General features: G+C 48.6%; 1 protein-coding gene across 7 annotated transcripts in view; it reads left to right on the top strand.

Annotated features, from left to right (window-relative positions):
• Window positions 1-27,980, top strand: part of ACLY (ATP citrate lyase) — a 463,802-nt gene that overhangs the window by 351,129 nt on the left and 84,693 nt on the right. For all 7 annotated transcript variants that reach the window (XM_085616801.1, XM_085616574.1, XM_085616958.1 and 4 more), the window contains one exon: window positions 121-231. In XM_085616801.1, the coding sequence (XP_085472927.1) occupies window positions 121-231 (111 nt within the window). The remainder of the gene's footprint in view (window positions 1-120; window positions 232-27,980) is intronic.

The raw sequence follows: 27,980 nt of genomic DNA, 5'->3' as shown, positions 1-27,980 counted from the left end.
TATGTTTGATGTATTGATGTAATTTCAGATGTACACTAGATGAGAACTATAAATATCTACTATGCTTTTATGCAGTCCTTATTACTTAGTTTTTAACTGGTTTTGCTTTTTCCTGATCAGGTTGGAGGGACTGAAGAATACAAAATATGTCAAGGCATTCAGGAAGGGTGGATTACCAAACCTGTGGTATGCTGGTGCATTGGAACTTGTGCCACCATGTTTGCCTCTGAGGTAAGATTAGATCTTTGTATCGGGTGGTGATGTCTAAAGTGCTACTCCTGATGCCCCGCTGCCTCGCTCATCCAGGGCAAGCAAGGCATGCCTTGATTCTCAAACACCTACACATGATCCTAAAACATTCCCTTAGATTTCCCAAACAAACTGACCCACATACAGCCCGACTCACTAAACGACCACAACACCCAAACAGTCAGTACCTTACATGTGCTATGTACCATGTTTGAAACCACCCTCTATGCAAATCACCCCAGTCCAACTCATCACCAGTTTCACTGCTACCATTAGCTGGCACCCCAGAGGCGGCATAACGTCACTTCACTTTTCTGTGTGTACTCAGCAATTCCTCATCACTTAGCTGTTACTTCATGTGATAACAATTGTGATCCCTCCCACCACACTTTCTCTTCCCGCTTCCCAATGGCAGTCAAACCCCATGTCTTTTGGTATAAACACAGCCTGCCACCTGCCACCTCTGTGTTGTCAGTGTCCCACACGGACCAATAACCCCTCCCAGAACAAATGGGTTAATATAATTTAGAGCAGCTGCGTTTTTTGCAGCCGTCCATCTGGTCTTAACCCTGCCCTTTTGCTCATAGGCATTGAATCCTTCCTTACATTTCACCACCTATTCTTCTTTTTTCTCTGCAAACCAGGCCTGCCTTTTTTTTATTTTATTTTTTTATTTACTTGAGTTTTATATAGCGCTGGCTAGACCCGGAGGTATCGGAGCGCTTTACATAAGGGCATAGCGTGTTACAAGTTGCAAAAGTATCACAATAGTTGCATAATGGATAAAAAAACAATACAGGAGTAGATTAGCGAACACGAAAGTCAGGATAGGAAAGATCAGGGACAGCAGGTAATCCACAGGAAGGAGACGGCAGCGGGGAAGAAAACGAGACAGATGTCCGAGATCCGGCTGGGTAGATGACTGCCATAGCAGTGTGCCAGGGCCAGTATCCCCTTTGGCTGTTGGTGCAGCTCCACCGGGAATGATTCTTTGGCACACATAGAATCTTTCAAAGCTTTCTTTGCATTTCTAGCACTAGAAGTAGCTATATAACAATTTTCTACCTCACTATCCATTAAACTTTCCAAAGTTATTTCCTCAAGCACAATATACAAGGCATGAACCGGAAAGGACACGTCTCTTTGCTGGGCATTTCTTTATCTTCAATACCTCATACGTTTTCATCATAACTATACACTGCCTTTCACACATGGGTCCTGTTGTATTATGCTTCCTTTATGCAAGATAATGACACTATCCCAGTAGCTTATTGGTTTCTGTCTGCCTCACTCAATGATTTGTGGCCTGAAGCAATGGGTTTCTGTCATCCCTTCCGTGCAAGAAAATGTCACCAAATCCGCAAGTGCTCGGATCTACATAAATAAATGCTTCTTTGTTACTTTGAAAATGTTTCATAATTGGATGTCTCACGATATCCTTATCTGGATGCAAACTGATTTCTTGCTGTCTGCCCATACAATCTCAATCCTCTACTTCATCCTATTCTGAGTGTGTTCAGTTTTTCTTGCAACGCTCTTTAGGAGGGTTGAGCAACGTGCATGAATGAGCTTATGTCCATTTAATTTTTTGTACTGGGTGTCATTAGATCGCCACCTACCAGACAGCAGAGCTGTCTAGATATGTGAAAGACATCTTGGGGACTTTCAGAAAGTTGACCTGGGAATTCATTCCGCCCATGACTTCCTATTTGCCTTGCCGTTTGTTACCCGCGTTTTCTGCCATTTTTATTTCTTGTCTTTATTTACTTTCGGCTGTGCAGCTTGAATTCGTTCCTCCCCGTGCTAAAGCCTTGTTTACAGTATCCTTCTACAAACCTGTTTTCGATAATAAATAGGCCTTTAAATCTTGTTCTTATCTCCTCATATTTGCTGGGCATTCAAAGGCAGAGGTCAAATGTCAAGCTGTGTTTTTGTGGGAGCCTGGTGTTTATTTTGCTTTCGGGTGACTTAAAAGTGAGAGCATTTACAGGAAAGAGGAATGCTCTATACTTATTCCATGGATCCTGCTTGTACCTTTTAAAATATATATATATATTTTACACATATCCTTCTGGAAAGGTATCTCGTTCTTTAGGTGCACAACACATTTGCAGATTTTTCGGAAAATTTCTCTTCTTTGGTGAGTGCTCCTAAAAAGGCAGTTTCACAAATGAAATGCAAAGTATAAAACCACATTTCAGTCTTAGCGACACCGTAACATATTGTTAGAAATGAGGGGGCTCTGGTTGGTGCAGGTAAGTACCAGCGACAAGCAGGGACCCTTTACTTCTAGTCAGGGCGAAGGATGACTCCTCAGAATAACTCCTGCTCACCCTCAAGGTGCGTGGCACGAGCAGTCCAGGCTAAACTTCAGGGCGTACACGGTTAAGCATTGGCAATTATACACACAGCGAATTCATCACATGCACCACAAACGGACACTAGGCAGGTTGTATACAAAAATAGGCTTTTATATATTTTCAGCAGACTTAGTACAAGACCCAGTAACGATGAAACGGTGGGGCCACGATCTTTATGAATACGGAAGGTTATTTTAGGTGGACAGTCTTCTCATGCAGGTAACAAGGGTAACTGTGGGCCTTAGCGCACTTCGCGCTGAGGCAGCAACCGGGATGCACGCGCCAGACGACAGGGAAAACAGAACGTTGCGGACCCTGGATCCGATGCGAGCTCGCGGTCGAATTTGTAAGTACAGTACCTTGTTTCTTTTCGTGAAGGCGGTTGCGGGACACTCAGCGGCTCTTTCAAAAGGGCGAGGCGGCGTCCGGGGCTTCCACGCTTCACGAGGGGGGTCTAGGCCTTCAGGCTCACGGCAAGAGCGGGGTGTTGCAGGTTGGCAAGTGAGCAAAGCGGGGCAGCCGGGCACGCTTTCTTACGTCCGGGCCGTCCGAGGCTTGAAGATTCTCACAACGCCGATTCCGGCGGGAGGGTGAAGGTGCGCAGCGGGCCTCCTGCGAGCGAGGTGACGGGGGCAGCCCAGCACAGCGTAGGGCGAGCGGCTCAGATCGAGCAAGGCTCTTCCCAAGGCGGGGGTGGCTAAGCAGTCCGGTCACGGCTCAAGGAGGGGCTGGGGGCACGAGAGTGACGGCTCCGGCGAGGGAAGGAACACCACAGTCCAGCGGCAGGCGAGTGAAGGTCAGGATGAGCCCAATGGTCCTGGGGCTCAGTTCAGGGGGCAAGCTCGCTTCCAAGCCCTTGGAGACCGTTTTGGAAAGCACAAGTTTCTTGAAAATAAAAGTAAAGCAAAGTCTCTAGTAAAAGGTTCCTCTTCTCTCCTTTGGCAGCAAAGTCACCACTGCAGGCCAGTCCCCCAGGATAGGGACAGTCTTCCTCCTTACAGCTTTCCTGGCGCCTCCTCCTCAGGCAGAGATTCTTCTTGGTTCAAAGCGGATCTAGTTTCTTAGGAGCAGGGCTCCTACATTTATACTACATTTCTTTTGTTCTCCCAGGCCAGGGGGGCCCTTGCCTAGTCCAGTCCGGTTTCTGAGCACTTTGTTTTTGCGATGCCGGCTTCCTCTTTCAGAGTGCAGGGCAGAGTCATCAGACGCTCCACAGGGGGCGGAGTCGGCATTGTGTTGGAAGAGCACAGTCCTATTCAGAGTCCAGGTGTACTCCCACCCATCTACCTGTCAATCTTTCTATTCACCACCAGGCTACCTAGCCCTGCCCATCTGGGTTTCCCCAGCCCGGTCACTCACACAAGCCAGACAGCAGATACACATCACGCAGAGGCGGGTTGAAATGGTTAGGCAAGCAAAGGCCAACTTTCTAAAAGTGGCATTTGCAAACGCAGAATATTAAAATAAACCTTACGAAAAGATGTACCTTATTATTCTGAGTTCAGGCATACTAAACTCGATCTTCTACCATGTTCCCAGGGCATGTTAGGATCATAGGATGTAACAATCTTAACACCCCATTCTGGCCTATGAGAACAGGGTAGCCTTACAATAGTGAAAAACGAAAATGGCTGTAATTCACTATTAGGACATGCCACACACACAGGGCTTGTCCTACCTTGTGCTTACAATGCACCCTGCCCTTGGGCCTGCCATAGGGGTGACTAATATGAAATTAAGGGAAGGTTTAGGGACTGGCAAGTGTGTGCACTTGCCCAGTCAGTACCAGACTGCACGCAGGTTCTGCAATGGCAGACCTAGACATATTTTACCAGGCCGCATCGGTGTGTGGCACAACCAGTGCTGCAAGCCCACCAGCGGTATTTGCATTTACACGCCCTGGCACTCCTGGTGCACTTTACTGGGGTCTGACAGTAAACCAAATAAGCCAATCATGGAATCCAATCAACATAGCAATTTACAATGGGGAGAGCATATGCACTTTAGCACTGATTGTGAGAAAGTGGGTTTCTGTTGCAGTAACCCCCCCCTTTTTTTGCCTAATAGCTGATGCACTTTTCCTTGTTGTGCCCTGGGCTCCTGCCAATCAGGTGCCCAGGGCCTATGTTCCTTCCTTAAAACACACAAACTCCCAATTGGCAAACCCTGGCCACATGTCAGCCCCTGGTAAATGGTACCCTAGGTACCCAGGGCCTTGTGACCAGGGAAGGCCTCTAAGGGCTGCAGCACTCCTTGTGCCACCCTTAGAGGCCCTGTACCCTTACACACACACACTGCCTTTGCAGGCTGAGTGTCTGGGTGCAGGACAAAACAAAGAGTCGACATGGCACACATCTCTGTGTGCCATGCCCATTACCTATACTGCCAAGGCATATGTCAGCCACCCCTCTGGCTGGGTGCCTTATGCCTATGGTGTGGGCACAGGAGCAGGAGCCCTGTGCCCCTACAGTACCCAGGTCCATTCCTGGGCACTGTAAGTACAGTGCTGCCTTTTACAAGTACATGGTGCTGAGAGCTCGTCAAACACGAACTCCACAGCACCATAATGGCAACACTGAAGACTGGGAAGTTTGGTATCAAACTTCTCAGCACATTAAACCCACACTGATGCCAGTGTGGGATTTAATGTACTAAGCACCCCAGAGGGCATCTTAGAGATGCCCCCTTACAGCTAACCTACAATCCACGTCTGCTCTGAGGCTGCCCAGGCTGCCACACAGCAGACACGTTGCTGGACCCCTGGGTGGGAGAGCCCCTGCTCTCCCGGGCCTGCAACAATGCACATCCTGGGTGAGGTGAGAAATCTCCTCCCCCAGGATGAGCAAAGGGAAGCTTCAAAGGCATGCCGCCAGTTGGAGTTTCCCCAGGCCACTGCAACCCCCCACTCTGGCAGGAAGCTTGGCCGGAAACCCCATACAAGGACAGGGGATGTGCCAGCCTGCCCACCCCACCCCTCAGGTGGGGGAGGCGAGGTGAAGCACATCTCCGGGCTCTCGCCATCTTAAAGATGGGAGGCCCTACCCTATCAGGATTAGGCTACTGCCCTCCTCCCACAGGAGAGAGGCAGGATAGGGGGTGTACCCACCCCAGGACAAGGACCCATTGGTCCCTGGCCTTCACCTACCTGTAACGCCCCTAAATCTAGTATTTAGGGGCCCCCTGAACCTTCCTTCCCCAGATTCCAGATAGAAACCTACAAGAAGAGCAAGAAGAAAAAAGACCTGCCCTGCAGCTGCTAAAAAGAGGAAGACACCAACTGCTTTGGCCCCAGCCCTACCGGCCTGTCGACCCTCGAACCTGCTCCTGCTCCAGCGCGGCATCTCTTGTGGCCAGCAACCTCAAAAACCCCGGAGGACCTGGCTACCTTTGACCTCTGATTCCCTGGGACTCCCATGAGTAGAGGCTCTACTCGAGAAACCTATTCCTAACTCCTGGCAGCAGCCCGGAACCGCGGACCCAACACACTCTGCACCAGCCAAGCCTGGCCAGTGCCGGAGTGGACAAAGACCCTGAGGACGACCCCACGGCGACTGTGACCCCGAGTCCGGCACCCAAGGACCCCCCTCGACATCCTGGACGAAGCCTGCAGCCTCAGAACCGAGTGCCACCCCAGCCGCGATCAACCAGAGGGTAAGATTCCCGACGTCAAAAGGCACCCCTGCACCCGGCGCCCTGCGGCCCCCTGTGCCCAATCCCGGGGTACCCACCTAACCTACAACTACCCAACTTACCCCTCGAAGTGGTGGTGGCACCGGAAACATCCTCGTCCCCGAGCCTGCAGCCTTTTTCCAAACCGGAACATTCCCATTGATTTCCATTGAGCGCCCGAAGGCTCAAAAGCACCCTGCACCCAGCCGCCCGAGTGGCCCTGGCAGTGCACTCTCTACACTAACTTACTTCCCCACTTGCCCTGAGTAAGTGACCAGGAGCCCAGCTCCCACAGACGCGTGGCTTGCCAGACAGCAGCCACCAACTAAGGCCCCCCTATCCCTCATAGGATAACATTGGGCCTAACTCACTCTGCACCCGGCCGTCCTGAAACCGCTGAGGGTGAACCAACTGTACCTACCTGACACTGGGGGACCCCTGAGTCTATGCCCGGAATTTCAACTCTGCCAGTCGAGTACTTACCCTTAAACCGCTAACTTCATTTTCCTCATAGGGTAACATTGACTGGCTTTTTCTTCAAAAATCTTCTAAGTGTGAACTTTTCAAAACTGTAAAAATTCACCAAAAATCAGCCAAGTGACAAAAACGAATTTACTCACCTGTTCCTGGGTGAGCTCCCAGTGCTGGATCTTGGTGCCCAGCCCTGACCCTGAAAAGTACTCACAACTATACTTACCTCTAACTCATTTTTCTCCCATAGGAAACCATTGTCTGCTTTTCTGTGAAATTTCTTCTAAGTGTCTATTTTTGCAAATTTGAAATATTCTTTTAAAATCGTACCATTTCTGCAAACAAAATTACTTACCTGTTTTTGATAAGGACCCCAGTCCTGGGTCTAGGCACCCAGTCCTGGATTACTAAAGTAACGATAAAGTACTCTACCTGCAATTTGAATTTCTTGCCATAGAGATCCATTGAATGTTTTCTGTGAAATATTTTCTAAGTGCTAACTTTTGAAATAGCTAAATATTATTTAAAAATCATTACAGTTATTAAGTCGACTTTCATCACTTGATTCTGAATACTGACCCCAGGCTGGTTCTAGGATCCAGACCTGGAATTCCAAAAGTAATCTGAAAAGTAATTTATTACAAATAACCTGAATTTACCATTGAGCTCAATGCATTGTTATGTTTAGGAAATAGGATTGTTTATTGCAACCAACTGTGACTGTTTACACAAATTTATTGCTTGAAACAAAAGTATTTATATTCAACCTCTCATTCTGAGAAAGTATATTTTTACCCCCTTTGTGGTTCTAAAAATAAAACAAGCATATATTTTATATATACAAACCATTGGCCTAGAGTTCAGTTATTGAGTGTGTGAAACCATTTGCTGACTGAGTGTGTACAATAAATGCTTTACACTGTCCTCTGGTACTGCCTTACTGCTCGACCAAGCTACCACTTTTGAGAGTAAGGTCATACCTAACTTTGACCTCTATCAGCCTCTGGGGGACTGTGGACTCTGTACACCCTGTACCTATTAGGGAACAGTATATACAGAGCCACTTTCTCACATTGGTGGATCAGCGGTGGGATACAAACTTGCATTTGTTGGACTACTTGGTTACCATCTGATCACACGACAGAACTCTTAAAAATTGCCTTTAGAATTCTGATTGGTTTTTCCAAAATTACTAAAAGTCTTGCTAGGGCCTTGCTTAAGTCCCATTAGAATTTTAGAAAAATAAAAGTCACTATAGTCAGGGTAGAGGGTTAGAACTATCAGGTTAGAATGTCTCAAACAAACCCAGCTATTAGTGATAATAATAACATGGACCTGGTGGAGGAGCTCGACCTCACACCTTACTTACACTTGTCTTTCAAGGAATTGAGGTCCTTATGTAAACTCAAAAATTTACAAATGGGTCAGCATCCAACCAAACAAGGGCTCCAGGAGCTCCTGGCTGAGTATGCTAAAGACCACCCATCTGAACATGGTGATGGCCAGTCAGATGAGGAAAGGGAAACAGGGGAGGAGGACAGCAACCTCCCCATACTATTCCCTAGGGAGGAGATGGCACCCATACCCTCCAACTCAAGACATAGCATCTGGGCACCTAGAGACCACACAGGTGGCTCTGGTCCCAGAGACAACACTGGGGGTCCCCCCAGTGAAGAGGACAGCCTTATGAGGCTGGCCAAAAGAATAGATCTAGAGTCCAGGCTCCTGGCTCTAGAAAAGGAAAGGAGAGAGATGGGTTTAGCACCCATCAATGGTGGCAGCAATAATAAAAACAAGGATAGGGAGGAAACTTCTGACCTTAAAATCCCCAAAGGGATTGTCCCTAAATTTGAGGAAGGTGATGATATCACCAAATGGTTCACAGCCTTTGAGAGGGCTTGTGATATCAGGAAAGTAAAGAAACCTCTCTGGGGGGCACTCCTGTGGGAACTGTTCTCTGGTAACTGCAGGGACAGGCTTCTGACTCTCTCTGGGCCAGAAGCAGGATCCTATGACCTCATGAAGAAAGCTCTGATTGAGGGATTTGGATTCACCACTGAGGAGTATAGAATTAGATTCAGGGGGGCTCACAAAACCCAGACCCAGTCCTGGATTGATTTTGTAGATTTCTCAGTGAAGACACTGGATGGTTGGTTAGCTGGACATGGTGTGCAGGATTTTACTGGATTGTACAATTTATTCATGAAGGAACATATTTTGAGTAACTGCACAAATGAAAAGTTGCATCAGCATTTGGTAGACCTAGGTCTAAAATCCCCCCAAGAATTGGGAAAAAGAGCAGACCACTGGGTCAAGACTAGGGTGACTAGGACGTTCACTGGGAGGGACCAGAACCAAGGGGTCCCAAAACCTCCCCAGAAGAAAGAGAGTGAACCCCTTGTGGATAAAAGAAAGGAGTCCCAGGTAGCCCCCCAAAAACCTGACCAGGAGGGTGGGCCCAAAGACACCTCACAAACTAAACCAGGGTACCAAGGTAAGAATTGGGATCCCAACAGAATATGGTGTTTCAACTGTCAGAAGGCTGGACACCACACCCAGGACTCTAGCTGTCCTAAAAATAAGGTTCCTAGTACAGCTCCAGGGGTGACTAGTGTAGCCCCAGGGGTTGCCAGTGTAGCTTGGGAGGGAGGGTCCTCAGATGAGGAAGTCCTCCTAGCTTTCAACTGGGGAATGGGCCCAAGAAGCAAGCTGGAGATCCCAGAAGGAAGTAGACACTTCCACCACCTACTGGTGAATGGAATCCCAGCCACTGCCCTGAGAGATACCTGTGCCAGTCACACTGTGGTACATGACAGGTTGGTATTCCCACACCAATATGTCTCAGGGGAAACAAGAAGGGTAAGAACTGTCCCAGGGGGAGTCACTGTTAGGCCTGTGGCTATAGTGCCCCTAGCCACAGCTGGGTCCCTTAGATGGAGGAAAGTGATAGTCAGTAAAAACCTCCCCCTTGATTGTCTCTTGGGGAATGATCACTTAGATGTGGAACTGAGCCAAAGAGAGGTGCTGGCCCAATGCCAGGCCTCGCCCAAAGAACCTGTGGGGGCTCAACCTGCAGTCAGTGCAGCTGAGTCCCAAAAGAATGAGAAGAAACAGGGTAGGAAAGGTGGGCAACTGTTAGCCACAGTTCCAGAGAGCCAGGGAGATGCTATCCCAGTAAGGGAAAACTCCCACAATGGCACTGGTAAATCCCCCCCTAGCCAACAGCAAGACCTGACTAGTCAGGCAACTGTCCAGCCTGAATTAGTGGCTCCTCAGGTGGCAGGACAAGGGGTAGAGGAGGGGTGTTCCCTACCAAGAGTAGGGACCCCCTATCCTCAAACAGACCAACAGCCAGGACCCAAAGAGAACTATAAAATAGCCCCCTCACTTGCCAGTCAGGAGCTAAAGGTATGGTACTGGGCACTGACAGCTGTCAGCAGCCTCTGCTGGGTGTTAGCCTTCATGGCAGCCCTATCCTTGGCATGGTGGCCTAACCCCCTGCCAAATAGCAAGTCAGGCCCCCTGACCTTATTGGTCATGGTGGGGTTGCTCAAGCTGTGGGTAGCCTCTGTGGGTAAGCTGGGCCTAGCCCTGGCTAAGTTAGAAACTACCGAGGTATACACCTCTAAACCCAAAATAGAAAGATGGGACCAGGACAGTAAAAGACAAGGAGAGGAGCCTTGGGAGTTAGGTCCTGAAACTAACAAGACAGGCCAGCTCCCCAAAGGGATTGACCTAGGCAGAAGGATGTAAGGCAGAGTAGGCCCTGCAACTTTCAAACCACTTCCCCAACTCTTCCTCGCCTGAAAGACTAGGTAGACTCTCCCAGCTTTGGCAGAAGTCTCCTGGCCTTTGGGCTGGGGGGGGCTTGTGTGAGAAAGTGGGTTTCTGTTGCAGTAACCCCCCCCTTTTTTTGCCTAATAGCTGATGCACTTTTCCTTGTTGTGCCCTGGGCTCCTGCCAATCAGGTGCCCAGGGCCTATGTTCCTTCCTTAAAACACACAAACTCCCAATTGGCAAACCCTGGCCACATGTCAGCCCCTGGTAAATGGTACCCTAGGTACCCAGGGCCTTGTGACCAGGGAAGGCCTCTAAGGGCTGCAGCACTCCTTGTGCCACCCTTAGAGGCCCTGTACCCTTACACACACACACTGCCTTTGCAGGCTGAGTGTCTGGGTGCAGGACAAAACAAAGAGTCGACATGGCACACATCTCTGTGTGCCATGCCCATTACCTATACTGCCAAGGCATATGTCAGCCACCCCTCTGGCTGGGTGCCTTATGCCTATGGTGTGGGCACAGGAGCAGGAGCCCTGTGCCCCTACAGTACCCAGGTCCATTCCTGGGCACTGTAAGTACAGTGCTGCCTTTTACAAGTACATGGTGCTGAGAGCTCGTCAAACACGAACTCCACAGCACCATAATGGCAACACTGAAGACTGGGAAGTTTGGTATCAAACTTCTCAGCACATTAAACCCACACTGATGCCAGTGTGGGATTTAATGTACTAAGCACCCCAGAGGGCATCTTAGAGATGCCCCCTTACAGCTAACCTACAATCCACGTCTGCTCTGAGGCTGCCCAGGCTGCCACACAGCAGACACGTTGCTGGACCCCTGGGTGGGAGAGCCCCTGCTCTCCCGGGCCTGCAACAATGCACATCCTGGGTGAGGTGAGAAATCTCCTCCCCCAGGATGAGCAAAGGGAAGCTTCAAAGGCATGCCGCCAGTTGGAGTTTCCCCAGGCCACTGCAACCCCCCACTCTGGCAGGAAGCTTGGCCGGAAACCCCATACAAGGACAGGGGATGTGCCAGCCTGCCCACCCCACCCCTCAGGTGGGGGAGGCGAGGTGAAGCACATCTCCGGGCTCTCGCCATCTTAAAGATGGGAGGCCCTACCCTATCAGGATTAGGCTACTGCCCTCCTCCCACAGGAGAGAGGCAGGATAGGGGGTGTACCCACCCCAGGACAAGGACCCATTGGTCCCTGGCCTTCACCTACCTGTAACGCCCCTAAATCTAGTATTTAGGGGCCCCCTGAACCTTCCTTCCCCAGATTCCAGATAGAAACCTACAAGAAGAGCAAGAAGAAAAAAGACCTGCCCTGCAGCTGCTAAAAAGAGGAAGACACCAACTGCTTTGGCCCCAGCCCTACCGGCCTGTCGACCCTCGAACCTGCTCCTGCTCCAGCGCGGCATCTCTTGTGGCCAGCAACCTCAAAAACCCCGGAGGACCTGGCTACCTTTGACCTCTGATTCCCTGGGACTCCCATGAGTAGAGGCTCTACTCGAGAAACCTATTCCTAACTCCTGGCAGCAGCCCGGAACCGCGGACCCAACACACTCTGCACCAGCCAAGCCTGGCCAGTGCCGGAGTGGACAAAGACCCTGAGGACGACCCCACGGCGACTGTGACCCCGAGTCCGGCACCCAAGGACCCCCCTCGACATCCTGGACGAAGCCTGCAGCCTCAGAACCGAGTGCCACCCCAGCCGCGATCAACCAGAGGGTAAGATTCCCGACGTCAAAAGGCACCCCTGCACCCGGCGCCCTGCGGCCCCCTGTGCCCAATCCCGGGGTACCCACCTAACCTACAACTACCCAACTTACCCCTCGAAGTGGTGGTGGCACCGGAAACATCCTCGTCCCCGAGCCTGCAGCCTTTTTCCAAACCGGAACATTCCCATTGATTTCCATTGAGCGCCCGAAGGCTCAAAAGCACCCTGCACCCAGCCGCCCGAGTGGCCCTGGCAGTGCACTCTCTACACTAACTTACTTCCCCACTTGCCCTGAGTAAGTGACCAGGAGCCCAGCTCCCACAGACGCGTGGCTTGCCAGACAGCAGCCACCAACTAAGGCCCCCCTATCCCTCATAGGATAACATTGGGCCTAACTCACTCTGCACCCGGCCGTCCTGAAACCGCTGAGGGTGAACCAACTGTACCTACCTGACACTGGGGGACCCCTGAGTCTATGCCCGGAATTTCAACTCTGCCAGTCGAGTACTTACCCTTAAACCGCTAACTTCATTTTCCTCATAGGGTAACATTGACTGGCTTTTTCTTCAAAAATCTTCTAAGTGTGAACTTTTCAAAACTGTAAAAATTCACCAAAAATCAGCCAAGTGACAAAAACGAATTTACTCACCTGTTCCTGGGTGAGCTCCCAGTGCTGGATCTTGGTGCCCAGCCCTGACCCTGAAAAGTACTCACAACTATACTTACCTCTAACTCATTTTTCTCCCATAGGAAACCATTGTCTGCTTTTCTGTGAAATTTCTTCTAAGTGTCTATTTTTGCAAATTTGAAATATTCTTTTAAAATCGTACCATTTCTGCAAACAAAATTACTTACCTGTTTTTGATAAGGACCCCAGTCCTGGGTCTAGGCACCCAGTCCTGGATTACTAAAGTAACGATAAAGTACTCTACCTGCAATTTGAATTTCTTGCCATAGAGATCCATTGAATGTTTTCTGTGAAATATTTTCTAAGTGCTAACTTTTGAAATAGCTAAATATTATTTAAAAATCATTACAGTTATTAAGTCGACTTTCATCACTTGATTCTGAATACTGACCCCAGGCTGGTTCTAGGATCCAGACCTGGAATTCCAAAAGTAATCTGAAAAGTAATTTATTACAAATAACCTGAATTTACCATTGAGCTCAATGCATTGTTATGTTTAGGAAATAGGATTGTTTATTGCAACCAACTGTGACTGTTTACACAAATTTATTGCTTGAAACAAAAGTATTTATATTCAACCTCTCATTCTGAGAAAGTATATTTTTACCCCCTTTGTGGTTCTAAAAATAAAACAAGCATATATTTTATATATACAAACCATTGGCCTAGAGTTCAGTTATTGAGTGTGTGAAACCATTTGCTGACTGAGTGTGTACAATAAATGCTTTACACTGTCCTCTGGTACTGCCTTACTGCTCGACCAAGCTACCACTTTTGAGAGTAAGGTCATACCTAACTTTGACCTCTATCAGCCTCTGGGGGACTGTGGACTCTGTACACCCTGTACCTATTAGGGAACAGTATATACAGAGCCACTTTCTCACACTGATCAGCAGTGGTAAAGTGCCCAGAGTCATAAAACAGCCAACAACAGGTCAGAAAAAATGCAGGAGGAAGGCAAAATGTTTAGGGATGACCCTGCAAAAAGGGCCAAGTCCAACACATATGGTGAAAATGGGCAATTTATAGTGTTTATGGCCAATTCAGTGCTATGCACAGGATAAGAGCTTTTCTCAGGAAAGAGACAGCCACATTTTAACACGATTTAGCAATGCTTGGTTCTCACTTTGATGTGTAAAGCATATGCTATATTTATGACATCCGTGGCACCTCGTTTTGGAGAGTTGGCGACGTTTAAAGGCACTTTGTTTGTTTAGCAACACAATTCTGTATTACATCTGCAACAGTGCCTTTTTCAGAACACATATATTACTGGATATAAACTATTTCCTCATTTGACCTTGCAGGCACCAGGGTCATGATTTGAATGGTGCAGCAGTTGCAGTGGCACAGGAGCCAAAAGGTTTATGAAACCCACTGAACGCCGATTAATTGCTATATTTTACTACTAAGCAAGCAGTCGGTAGTGCTTTTTTTTGGTTGTTTTAGAACATGGGTCTCCATCCTTTTATGTAATAAGAGCTTCTTATGGTCAATCAAAATCATCGTGAGGTACTAATAGTAGTGTTGTAATAATAACCGCATCAGACAGTTACATTAGTGGCACGATACACAAGATAACCAGCAGTGGTCACCTCAGTGCATCAGGCAGGCTTGCCAGCAGTAATGTAAAATGGGTTTTCTCAATTTAGAATGCTTCTGCAAAGGTAATGCATGCCAGTCACAGCTGCAGTGCCTCTGGCCCGAAGGTAATAATATTAGCAATAAGACTCACCACGAGGTTTTTACTCAGTCAACTTTAACTATTTATTAGAAATGTAGCCATTTTGTCTCCAAATATCACTTATGAGTTCTGAAACGACACACATTTTCATCTTAAATAAACAATTTTAGTATTCATATATACATATGAATTCAACCATGCAAAGTGTTCCAATTTATTAGGCTGGGATGCACACAGGAGAACTACTTACTGGTAGCTCTCTAGCTACCTGTAACTCATGAGCGATGAGTTGGAGAAGCCGGTTTTAGAACCATTGCACATAAAGTAACATCGCCTAAAGCATCACTGTAATAAAAGTTGTAACCTATTGGACTTTTCTGTCCACCTACAACTTATGTTACATTCAGCACATTTGTATGTCACATTTTCAGTTTTTGTATTGTCCTAAAATGCTTCTGAATTTAAACATAATAACCCCTTGTCCAGGGCATTCTCAATTCTACAATAGCACTTCAGCTGTTGTAAACACTATATAAATACTTATAACTTACAATATGGCATTCCATACCAAGCATTGGCAAAGCCAGTAGGTTCTATATTAATGTTTTTTGTAGCCGTATTATACAGCAGTGCATTACTGAATTTTCTCGTTTTTTAAAGAGTTATTAGGCGGACAACACTGGCTGTGTCATACAGCTTATCTGATAGACATCTAGCCGCAGATTCCTTAACTTAGAATATACCCAGGCGTCAGACTGGATCCGAAATTGTTTTTGCAGCAGCACTTCTGCGCGCCGGGGGACGGCGCCACACCACCCCGCCCTGACGTCGTCCACGTACGTCAGCGCCCTCCCGGTGCGCTGACGTCAGTTTCCTTCTTTTCCACGGGAAACGCGGATCCTGAGTTCGCGTCTGGAACAGTGTGCGATGCCTTCGGGCTTTAAATCTTGTACTTCCTGTTAGCGGCAAATGTCTGCGATGGACCCCCATCTTATCTTGATGTGTTGTCTGGGCGGGCACCACGACTCCACGGACTGCGACGCCTGCCAACACCTCAAGCCGAAGTCCCGGCGGGAGTGCCGGATGAAGCTTCTTTCTGCACGGCTGTCCCGGTCGGAGTCGTCTCGTCCCCCGGCCTCTTCAACGCGGTTCCGCCGTCGATCGTCCTCTGGGGCCCAGGGCTGTTCACCGCTTCTTGGTAAGTCGCGGCGCATGTTGCCAAGGTCCTCGACCTCCCTTTCATCTGTTGTCAGGGGCACTGGTTCCCAGAACATTCTGGACGTGCGCCCCCGACAGTCGTTCCCCCACCTCTATCTGACCTATGCGGGGGTCGCCTCGGGCCCAGGTGGAGGCCTATGCTGCGGCTCTGCGAGCCTCGCTTGGGTCCTCTCCCGTCCCTGGGGCGTCCTCTGGGCCTCCGATACCTGTGGGGGTCCCTGATGGACTCGTGGTGGGTTCGCCCCCGGCGTCAAATGAACCCTTGCCCTCCAGGGACGTCGGAGATGTTTTATAGTCAGGGCGCGGCCCGGCTGGGTCCTCCTCTACGATCCATATGGCATCGTCAGGGTGTGGCCTGGCTGGATTCCCCCTCTACGACCCATTGCACCCCTGCTGCGCCGCATAGTCCCGTGGGGCTCCCTGTGGCGTCGCAGGTGGTTGCTGGTGCTCAAAGCCTCGCTTTGTGCACGCCTCTGCCTTCTGGGCAGGCTGCCGCCTGTCCGGTGCCGGGGTCTGTGCCATTCCGGCACCGTAGACTCGCCTCACCGGCTCTGCCGCCGCTTCTTTCTTCGGAGTCGGGGCCTGTTGTGGTTGAGGCTGAGTCGGTGCCGGTGCCGCGCCGGAGATTTGCCTCCCCGGCTCCGGCTCCGGCGCCTTCTCCTTTTTTGGAATGGGAGCTTGTCGTGGATTCGGCGCTGGATAGAGTAAAGTCTGCGCCGGACGAAGCTTGATCGGCACCGACTAAAGTCTTTTCGGCGCCGCATCGACGCAGTGTTATTGACTCTTCTCTGGAAGCATCCGGAGAGAGTTTGGCGTCTGCTTCACGCCCGGCGACGCCGGATGTATTCTTGCCTGTGCCTCCCTTAGAATATGTGGATCCGGCAGGATCCCCGCCGCCTCAGGAGCAGCCGCACCCAGCAGGCTCCTCGCCCTCCTCAAGAGCCTCATCAGGACCCCCATTCGTCAATGGGGCTCCCTTCAGTTGGGCATTTGTCGCACCCTCACTGTCTTGGGAGGGTTAACTTACAGCCCTCACCTACTGATGAGCTACTATCCCCTCCTCGGAGGGCTACCAAGGCTGGTGCGGTTTTTAGGTCTCGCTCTCGAGACCTATTGTAGCCGAGATGCCTCTCAAGGGAGACAGACTGGGGCACGCGCAGGGCAATTGGAGCCTGTGAACGCGCACGTGGCATGCACATCTCTCCGCATTCCGTCCTCAGCAGCCTCAGTCATACACTTTCCATCCCCCCCCCCCCCCCTCCCCCTCGGCTCCACGGAGACAGCTTGTTCGGTGGGTTGGGGCACATTTAATGCACGTTCCTCATGCTCCTGGCGTGCGCCAAACGCAACATCACCTCTGATTTTGTCTACTGAGTGCCCTTATTTTATAGAATTGCACTGAGCCAAGCCCCACTACGTCCTCGAAAACTGCATTGGGCCCCCTCTGATGCTCACTTGGCACCAACGTGCACAACACATAGATTACTCGTTTCCATTTCCTTCATAAAGCGTCCCTCTAAAGATTGTAAGCGCCACCAACCTATATGTATTCTCGGCTACTTTTCAAGTTTCTCGACTGCTTTCTTTACATTACGAATTACATGCTCCAGTCATGCTAAAGTACCCCCGATTCTTAGATACCACATTTTGCATGACCTCCGATGTTTTTCGCACCCCCTCCACGCCTCCAATTTCAAATGCACCATCTCCTGGGAACGTCACAGCTGTGCGTAATTTGCAATGCACTGCTCCTTTCCCGATATCGGAGCCATGCGCGCGCCCCTCGAACTCTCTCCCGACGGCGCAATATTAACCATTCGGGGTCCTCTCTTGCTCCCCAACGTCTGCAGCGCACTAGAAGCTCCCGCTCTGGCACCCACCTCACCTGGATCCCTTTGCAGGATGGAAGAGCTCTCAGCGGCCGGACTTGTTTTTTCTCGCTCCTTCAGCCACTTCTTGGCCCGGGAGAGCTGAGCCTGCCAGGATTGGTCTGTTTGTTTCTCTTGCCCCCCGGCCCTTTGAACAGACCTCGTGAATGGAAACCCCTGTGCAAGACGCCTGAGCCAATGGGAGGGTAGGGCTCGCCTGGGCCGGCTGCATTGCAGCCAATCACCGCGTGTTATTATACAGCCAAGCCGAGAGATGCATCACAGACGTGCTATAGGACAGATGCACGCGAATTCTCAGAATTAACAAGTGAAAGGGACAGACAGTTCGAAGGCCAGGGAATGTGCCTAAACTAAAGTGCACCGATAAAGAGTGCACTTCTCGGAAAGTCTGCAGTGCATAAAATGAGACGTGTCAGCACTTGTCAGGAGATCAGCTGTACTGCATGAGAGAATCAGCACTTCTCACTGGAGCTGTTGTAATATTATTAGTACATGCTTGCATTTCCCAGAAGGGCGGTTGTGCTGTAAATTGCATTACACTCCCAATGCTTTTTATACTTATCAAGGCAAGAACTTCTCTTTGGTACTGACTTTTAAAAGGAGAATACCAAAACCTCTTAATAGTGCTGCTATATTGAGTGACAATTGAGTCTGAGCTCACCTCTTGGCCACCTGTTCAGGTGTGTGATGTACAGGTAAGGCGTGCACACGGCCTCTTTGGGAACCTTTCTCAAACCACATGTGAACTTTAGTAAGCCTGCCTTACCTGGTCTTCAGAAGTATCAGGACTGGGTTGGGAAGGAGTGGCTGCTATGACCCATCATATATCCTTAATCCTCAATAAAAAGTCATTGAAGCGTTGCCATGCTCAGTTTGAAACTCAAACAAGCATTTGCAATGCAATAGGTCTCGCATTTACATGGGTTTAAGCTATTGGCATTGTAAATGACAATGCCTTTTATTTATGTTTTAAAAAACAAAACAAAAATAATAGGCATTGTCATTTACAATGCCAATAGCTTAAACTCGCGTGAATGCGAGACCTATTGCATTGTAAATGCTTGTTCTCAGAGTGGTCTCCTTGGCCACTCGGATTTTGAACATGCAACCCCCTTCGGTGCCTTTGTCTGTGGACCCTTTACTTGATGTCCTTCACTGTGGTTCAGGGAATGTGGAGCCGCTCCTGCCCTTTGAAGCTTCTCTCTAAGATGCCCTTTTGGGTACCTGGGTTCGGCCAGCTTCTGGTGATCTGGTGGCTTGTTCGGTCTTGCACCGCCACCGTCCTGCTCCTCATGATCCGGTCTGCTTATTTGTGCATCCAGACGTGCAAGGGTTTGTTTTGCAAACTGCCTTCCCTTCCTTGCCCTGGCTAATGCTTCCTCCCTCCCGGGAGTCCAATGGTTTGAGTCATGGGGTCGGAACATCTTTGCCTCCACAAGTGCTGCACTACAGTCACGAAATACAGTGTGTGTCCTGGCTTGTGCTACCTCTGCCCTGTGGGACTCTGCAGAGTCTTTGCTCTCCACCAGCACTGAAGGCGCTCTTGTTGACCTCCTTCATCTTCTCCGGGATGGCCGTGACCTTGCTGAGTTTACGATCCGCTCCGCCTTGGATACTGCTGATTCCTTAGGCTGGGCTATGGCTGGTTCAGTCGCCTTGCGGCGCCATGCTTGGTTACGGGATAGCTTCTTCCCGGAGAATATCCGGGAGAGACTTGTTGATTTACCCTTTGGGGTTTTATTGTTTGATGCTCATGGCGACTCGGCTGTTCAGTGCCTCCTTGCGGGCTTTCGCCCCCCCTTAGGCCTTTGTTCTGGGGTAGTTCCTTTTCATTTAGCATCCTTTTAATGCGTTGTGTTTTAGGCTGGTAGTAAGCCTCAGGTCTTCCTTTCGCATGGTCGGGGGTGATTACCCTTTCATTTAGCATCCTTTGGATGCATTATGCGTTTTAAACTGGCAGTTAACCTACTGTGGCAGTGTTCCACAGGTTTGTTCCTCTGACTGTGGCTTGTCCTAATAGGTATTCCCCGTTGTTGGGGTGTGCATACTCCGTGTGGGGTACTTGTTTGCTATTATGTAGCTCTGTTTGTCAACTGGGCCTAAGATCCCTTGGCCTCTATGCGTCCTCTGGTGCTCTTATCTGCCGTTGTACGGTGCTCAATGTTGTGCCTTGGCGTCATCTTCTATACGTTATGGGTCATCTGCTTATTCGCTTCATTCTCCTCCTTGGGAGGTTTTCGGGGTGTTCATCACGCTTTAAGGCAGCTTCCGTCTGCCATTACTGCACCAGGTGTAATCCTCTACCACCATGTTGCATAGTCGTGGCTAGTTTACCCATTTTTGCTGTATATATGTATTTATGTATATATAAAAGTTCCATGGGTACTCTTCTTCCTAACTCTTCACCTTTCTTCGAGGCTGCAAGGTCTGGTCCGAAGTCGCCATGTTTCAGGGAGCTTTTCAGTGATGCATGCGGCATTGCCAATAAGGCCCTTTTTGCGTTCCACTTACTGGGGTGGTTCCCCGGTTTTATACTGCTCCCTTCTTCGTGTTCAGTTACTGAACGATTCTCTCTTCTGGACAAGGGTTACTTTCCTTCCAGTTGGAGGATGTGGTCTGAAATTCTGCGATTCTCCCTTCGTTTCTACGCCTTAGTACTTTGGTGCCTCTGCTGCACCTTCCTTTGGATGTGCCTCTTTCTTTAAGTTCACCCTATATTATATCAACTGGGCATGCGGGACGGCTCTTTTGATGTCAGTCGTCCTAGGTCTACACCCTGCATATCTGTATTTCGTGTGTTGGTTCTCACCTTGGTCTTCCAGCTGCCTGGTCGAGCAGCCTTATGCTTATTTAGCTACGTCACCTTATGGTCTCTGTGGCTGTTTGCTCTGTGCATGTTTCTGTGGTGGCCTGCATCAGCGTGCTTAAGATTGTTACTGTTCGCCCCTGTTCCCCCTTTTGGGACTGGGTGTGCACTTGGCATGTTTCTTGTCTCCACCTGCAATTCTAAAAACATTGCTGATTTCTACCTCTTGACCTTTGGTTCTTGGCTGTAGCCTCTCAGGCCTCCCTTCCGTGGGTTATCCTGGTAGGCTCTGGTTGCATCTCTTCATGTTTCTTCTCAACCTTTGGTCGGTGTTCACCTAGTGCGCCATTAAGCTGAGAATGGTCCTTCCTCTTTCTTTTGTTCTGGTATATGGCTGGTGCCGTTTCTACCTCGCATGCTTATACAGGTATGGTGTAGCGCCATTCTGGCATTTTTTGGATGTCTTGCATCCCGTTATCTTTTGCTCTTCCGAGCTATTTGGGTTGCTCTCTGGCTGTTCCGCCACAGCCTTTCCCATTGTCCATCACTTTGTTGCCGGCTCAAGTGCTTGGCGCTTTCTGTTGTTCTGTCGCAGACCCACCTCCCCTTTGGGGTATGGCTGTGGTTTCTATTCTAAGTTAATGAATCTGCGGCTAGATGTCTCAATCAGATGTATCAGTTACTTACCTTCGGTAACGATGTATCTGGTAGAGACGTTGTCTAGCCGCAGATTCCTTAACGCCCTTCCAGCCTCGCCGGTCTACGGGGACCTTGCCAAGTGGGGTTCTCCACTGGCCTCTTTCAGTTGTCATTGGTTTTTCTCTCACGGGTGCTCACATTGTTGCATCCCTTTGAGAATTGCCATAATACAGATGACTCCCTCTCAGGGGTTTCTTACCTGTAAAATGATGCCTTTTGATTAACCTTCACCAGGAGATTAATCTTCATTTTCTTTTCTCCTGCTGCCTTCCCTCCCTCCCGCCTTCTCTATTGGCTCATGGTTCTGATCTCCTCTGCAGTAGTCTTCTTTGGGGATCTGTTGACCTCTGTTTCAGACCACCATTACTATAGGGGCAGTGCCAGTCTTTTCATACCTTCCTGCGGTGGACTGTTCTCTCTGAGCTCCGTTCTTGCTAGACGATACAGTTCTACATGGTAATGACAGTCTATTTCTGTCTGTTGAGATATTCTTCCCTTGTTGCACTTGGGAAGGGTCTTCGCTTAGCTTGCGGGGTTCTTTCTCACAGCTTTTGCACTTATGTGTAGGCAGTGTCTAATTCTGTCTTTTACGATGGTGTCTTGCACCAACCTCCTTTATTCATGGATTTTTCATCCCTCGCACACTGTTCCCATACTTTCACAGTTTGTTGTTAGCGGCGCCGCATTGTACTGTGGAAACTTTCTCCAAAGAAAACTGACGTCAGCACGCCGGGAAGGACTTGTATGACCTCGCTGATGTGACGTACGTGGACGACATCAAGGCGGGGTTGTGTGGCGCCGTACCCCGGCACGCAGAGGTGCTGCTGCAAAAAAAAATTCGGATCCAGTCTAACGCCTGGGGATATTCTAAGTTAAGGAATCTGCGGCTAGACAACGTCTCTACCAGATACATCGTTACCGAAGGTAAGTAACTCGTACTTTTACATTACTTTCAGCCGTGTGTAACATAGCTAAAAAACATTAGCAAAGCCAATAAATCTCAAAAAGGCAAAACCTATTGGCTTTGTCAATGCTTGTTTTTATATTGATGTCACCAGGTCTTTCTTTGTACCAAGGCCTTTTCTTGACGTAGTACAAACCCAGCTTCATTCAGTTCATGGTAGCTGTAACTACATATGGCTCTTCTTCTGATGCTCCAAACTCTGTATTATTGCCCTAAAAACAGACCATCAAATCTGGGTGGGTGGAATTTTCAATTCCGCTGGTGGAATTGGAAGAATTGAGTAAATCCAACACTAATCAGATCTCTTATCTGCAAAGGAATTCTAAATTCTCTATGATAATTTCCGCTTCCTCCAACTCTTTGTTTTTACATGACTATTGTTGTGGATGCTTGTTTTATCTCAATAAAAGATAGACAGTACAATCGGTCAACGAATGTTAAAGTAATTCCTTTAATAGTTCAGTTCTTGATTTCTGAATATTGCAGAATGCCCGAGACTCCAGATCTCCGTTCCAGAGCTGTGAACTTGTGGGTTATTCAAGTTAAACGTGAATTCTTTTTTCAGAGAAATAACAACATAATAAATATATTTAAGAATTTACATTTTAATCTCCAATCGATATTCAAACTGTTGCACTCGGTAGCGGCATCGAATCTACGGACAGTGCTTACAAATAAAACTGTCTTGTTCAAGGCATATGAGCTGCAGATCACACACTTGCATTAGATCACCATCTGGTGTTGGGCTTGGATGCTTGCACCTTGTTGTCTTAGAAGAAGTCTTTGTAATCACGTGATAGGTGACTCCTCTCTTGGACGATAGTGCGCATGGGCATCGACTCCATCCTTAGTTTTTTTCCGCCATTGGGTTCAGATGCAATTTTTGCGCTCCGGTTCGAAACTTTCATTTCAAACTTTTTCGACGTGCAAAACTTTCATAAACTCTTCGGATTGACTTCGAACATCGATATCTTCAACGCTCGATTCCGGTCGTCGACATGGGCCGCTGGGCCTATCCACGCCGTAAGGCCTACGGCTCATGGAAAGGACGCCATTCAAGAAATACCCCCAGTGTGGAGGAAAGTTCCCGCACAGTGACCATCATAAGGTCTGCAATCTGTGCCTCTCACCAGAACACAACGAGTCAAGCTGTCCAGCCTGCGCATCCTTTCGATAGAAAAAGACGATTCGAGATCGAAGGGCTCGACACATCATGGCGCAGAGATCAGCTCTGGAACCAGAGGACATCTTTGATGAAGGCTCTGATGTCCCAGAAGAAGATTCCGAAGATCTCGAAATTGTGTCTAAGGCAGAAGACTCAGACAACCCCATCACTCCTGGTCAACGAGTGAGTACTACTGCCCCTACCCTAACCCCACCACCAAAACAAAAGGCACTGGTCAAGACTTCGCCTGTTGGCCCCAGTCGGGACCGAAAGCACACTTCAGAAGCCCCGCCTCCGGGCCCGGCTCCAAAGAATAAAGACAAGCCGTCCGGTATCTCGGGACCGAGCAAACCTCATAATTGTCCCACCGGAGCCTTCGGCACCGAAACCAAAGGAACACTCTGCTCCGAAATCGGTTCAGACTCCTTCCACCTCGAAAGACAAACCTGCCCCGAAAGCCATGAGGCCCGTGGATAAATCGGCTTCGAACTCTTCTAAGCCCAAAGATCCAGCCTCTGCTCCGAACCCAAAGAGAAGCCTAGAGATTCTAACACGCCTCCTAAGGCCAAAGATCGTAAAACTCAACAACAGCCCCGCTCGGAACCGAGAAAATCGACACCGAAAGCGGTTATCGAGGAAGAGGAACTTTTCCATCTGGATCCTATCGATCTTAGGCAGAATAATATCTATATTAATCCTGCAACAGGACATGTCACAGCTGTGCCATGCAAGAAGAGGAAGTTGGACACAGCACATGACCCTCCAGTGCCTGTGAAGAAGGACTCTGCTACATCACCTATGCCTCCTTCTCCTGTACTTCCTTCTAACCCTCATCCTCTCCCTAATTCTGTTACACCACCTCTGCCTGTAACTTCTCCACCACATACACCACCACAAAATGATGATGATGACCTAGGGGTGGGGGGAGACCCTGATCCATTCACAGATCCAGACGACCCACCACAAGATGATTGGGAGTACTCTGTCCCAATAGATCTACCAGACCTCCAAGCCCCCAACCATACCCCTCAAAGCTATCTCCCCCAGACGATAATATTGGTTTTGGACAATTGCTTAATAGGGCTGCTGTTTTTCACGGCGTGAAAATGCACTCAGACACAGCAGAGGAGGACTTCCTTTTGGATACATTTGAACAGTCCCAAAAAACAGTGCAAATATTATCAATGATTAAGGGAGTCATTGAACATGCCCCTGAAGTGTTCAGATTCCGTACGTGCCAGGATACTTAATCCTAGGATCGATAAAAAATATAGACCTGCGCCTGGAGACCCTGCTTACATTAAGGGACAACTGCCTTTGGATTCTCTAGTAGTTTCCAACGCTAGAAAGCGCGCTAACTCACAAACCTCCGGGGATGCACCCCCACCCCCGATAAAGAATCCAAATTACTGGACGCATCTGGCAAAAGGGTAGCAGCCAATCACTGGCACATAGCCAACACGCAAGCACTGCTGGCTAGATATGATAGGGCCCACTATGACCAGCTGGAAACCCTATTACAACATTTGCCTCATCAATATAAAACTCAAGCAAACTATCTCATCCAAGAGGGCAAACTAATATCAAACGCGTCAATTAAATGCACCCTTGACGCAGCAGACACTGCCTCTAGGTCCATCAAATACCAGTGTACTGCCCAGACGACATGCCTGGCTGCGCATTTCAGGCTTTAAGCAAGAGGTCCAGACAACCATGCTGAACCAGCCGTTGAACCAAGAATAACTCTTTGGACCGGCTGTAGACACTGCCCTTGAAAAGATGAAAAAAGACAGAGTCCGTGGGAGCGTTACAGTCTCCGCAAACACGTGGCTCCTTTCGTCGCTCCTTTTATACAGGAGCCTCAAGGGAACATGGGCACAGACACCTCATCTTCTTTTAAAGCCACTACACAAACGTCCCCAAATAGAGGATATTTTAGAGGTGGATACAGAGGGAATAACAAAGGGAGAGGCCGAGGTAACAACAACACTCTCACCTCCTCTACTATAAAACAGTGACTTCCCTCCAATCCCCCAGACCATTCCACTCCGGTCAGGGGAAGATTACCACAGTTCCTACCTGTCTGGAATTCCATCACAACAGACAAGTAGGTAAGACAGATTATCCAGTTTGGTTACTGCCTGGAATTTACAGCTCCCCCCCCCCCCCCCACCCCCCCACACACATACCACCCAAGCAGCGTCCAATGTCCACAGATCATCTCACGCTCTTAAAACAAGAAGTTCTTGCACTGCTTCAAAAACACGCAATAGAGCCTGTTTCCTTACAGCATCAAAGAACAGGGGTTTACTCGCTGTATTTTCTAATACCCATAAAGGACGGGACTCTAAGACCAATACTCTACCTCAGACCCCTCAATCTGTATATACACTCGGATCATTTTCACATGATCACTCCAACAAGTGCTCCCACTGTTCCAACAAGGTGACTTCCTTGCCACACTAGATCTCAAGGACGCTTACTTCCACATTTCCATACATACTGCTCACAGGAAGTATCTAAGGTTTATAGTGGACGGACAACACTATCAGTTTAAAGTCCTTCCATTCGGAGTCTCCACCGCACCCAGAGTATTCACAAAATGTCTTGCGGTGGTAGCAGCACATTTGAGAAGACAACAGATCCATGTCGTCCTATATTTGGACGACTGGCTAATAAAAGCCAAGTCATTCAACCAATGTGTTCAACACACTCACCAAACCATCCAAACATTACACAACTTGGGATTCACAGTCAACTACACCAAGTCGCATCTCCAGCCCTCTCATATACATCAATATCTAGGGGCCACAATAAACACTTCCAGAGCTATCCCAGTCCAGCCAGGATAGCCAGCATACAAACCCTCATCACAAAATTTCAAGCCCAACACTCTCTCCCAGCCAGACTGTTCATGCAATACATAGGCATGGTGGCATCTTGCATCTTTATTGTACCTTATGCAAGACTTCAAATGCGTCCCTTACAGGAATGTCTAGCACATCAGTGGAATCGGGCTCAAGGACAACTTACAGATCTGGTGTTGGTAGACAGCCGCACACATCGCTCTCTGCAGTGGTGGAACACAAACTTGTCCAAAGGGCGGCCGTTCCTCGAACCTGTTCCACAGATAGTACTCGCAACAGACGCATCACTCACAGGATGGGGAGCCCATCTCCTCAGACATACAGCTCAAGGCAAATGGACCACTCAACAAAAAGTGCTCCACATCAGTCACCTGGAACTACTAGCAATATTTCTAGCATTAAAATCATTCCAGGTACATGTACAAAACAAAGCTGTCCTTATCCGGATGGACAACATGACAGCCACGTACTACATACAAAAACAAGGAGGCACACATTCTCTGCAGCTGTCCCAGCTTGCCCAGAACATTTGGAGATGGGCCATCCCACAAAATATATATCTACTTGCCAAACACTTCCAGGAGTTCACAATCAGATTGCAGATCTGCTAAGTCGACAGACACAGCAGATTCACGAATGGGAACTACATCCCCAGGTTCTTCTACCATTTTTTCACATGTGGGGCCAACCAGACATAGATCTGATCGCCACACACGAAGACGCAAAATGCCCAACCTTCGCCGCCAGGTTTCCACACCCATTGTCCAAGGGCAATGCGATATGGATGAACTGGTCAGGCAGATTTGCATACGCTTTTCCGCCACTCCCACTGATTCCACTAGTGGTACCCAAGCTCCGACATCTGTCTCTCAAACTAATCTTGGTAGCTCGCACATGGGCACGCCAACCGTGGTTCACAATACTGTTGGAACTCGCACTAGTTCCACACCAAAAACTACTCCTGTCCCCATCCTTGCTAACGCATAACCATGGAGAGATCAGACATCCAGATCCAGGTCAGCTGAATCTGGCGATCTGGCTCCTGAAGTCCTAGAGTTTGGTTACCTTAACCTACCACCAGACTGTATGAACATCATTAAAGAAGCCAGACGCCCTACTACTAGAGCTTGCTATGCTGCAAAATGGAATGATTTGCCACTTACTGCACTAACAACCATATTGATCCACTGGATGCCCCCATCCAGAACATCATTTGCTACTTACTACACTTGCAAAGATGTAATCTAGCATATTCATCCATACGCTTACATCTAGCAGCACTTGCTGCTTATTTACAAAACAGACAACGCTTGTCACTTTTTAGAGTCCCTGCTATTAAAGCCATTATGGAGGGCCTGAAAAGAATCATTCCTCCCAGGTTTCCACCCTCTCCAGTGTGGAATCAAAATATTGTTCTTACCAGGCTCATGGGACCCCCATTTGAACATCTACATAATTGCGATCTGCAGTTCCTTACATGGAAAGTAGCTTTCCTTATTTCAATCACCTTCCTAGAAGAGTAAGTGAGATCCAGGCTTTAACCATACAACAACCATTCTTACAAATACTTCATAACAAGGTGGTTCTCAGAACAAATCCAAAATTCCTTCCTAAGGTCATCTCTCCATTTCATCTTAACCAATCGGTGGAGTTACCAGTGTTTTTTTTCAAAACCCAGACTCCGTAGCAGAGAGAGCTCTACACACCCTAGATGTAAAAAGAGCCCTGCTTTATTACATTGACAGAACTAAATC

The sequence above is a fragment of the Triturus cristatus genome, chromosome 1_1 (genome assembly GCF_964204655.1).
Source record: "Triturus cristatus chromosome 1_1, aTriCri1.1, whole genome shotgun sequence".
Classification (NCBI taxonomy): Eukaryota; Metazoa; Chordata; class Amphibia; order Caudata; family Salamandridae; genus Triturus; species Triturus cristatus.
The sequence above is the reverse complement of the archived record's forward strand: the minus strand, read 5'-3'. Positions and strand labels throughout refer to the sequence as shown.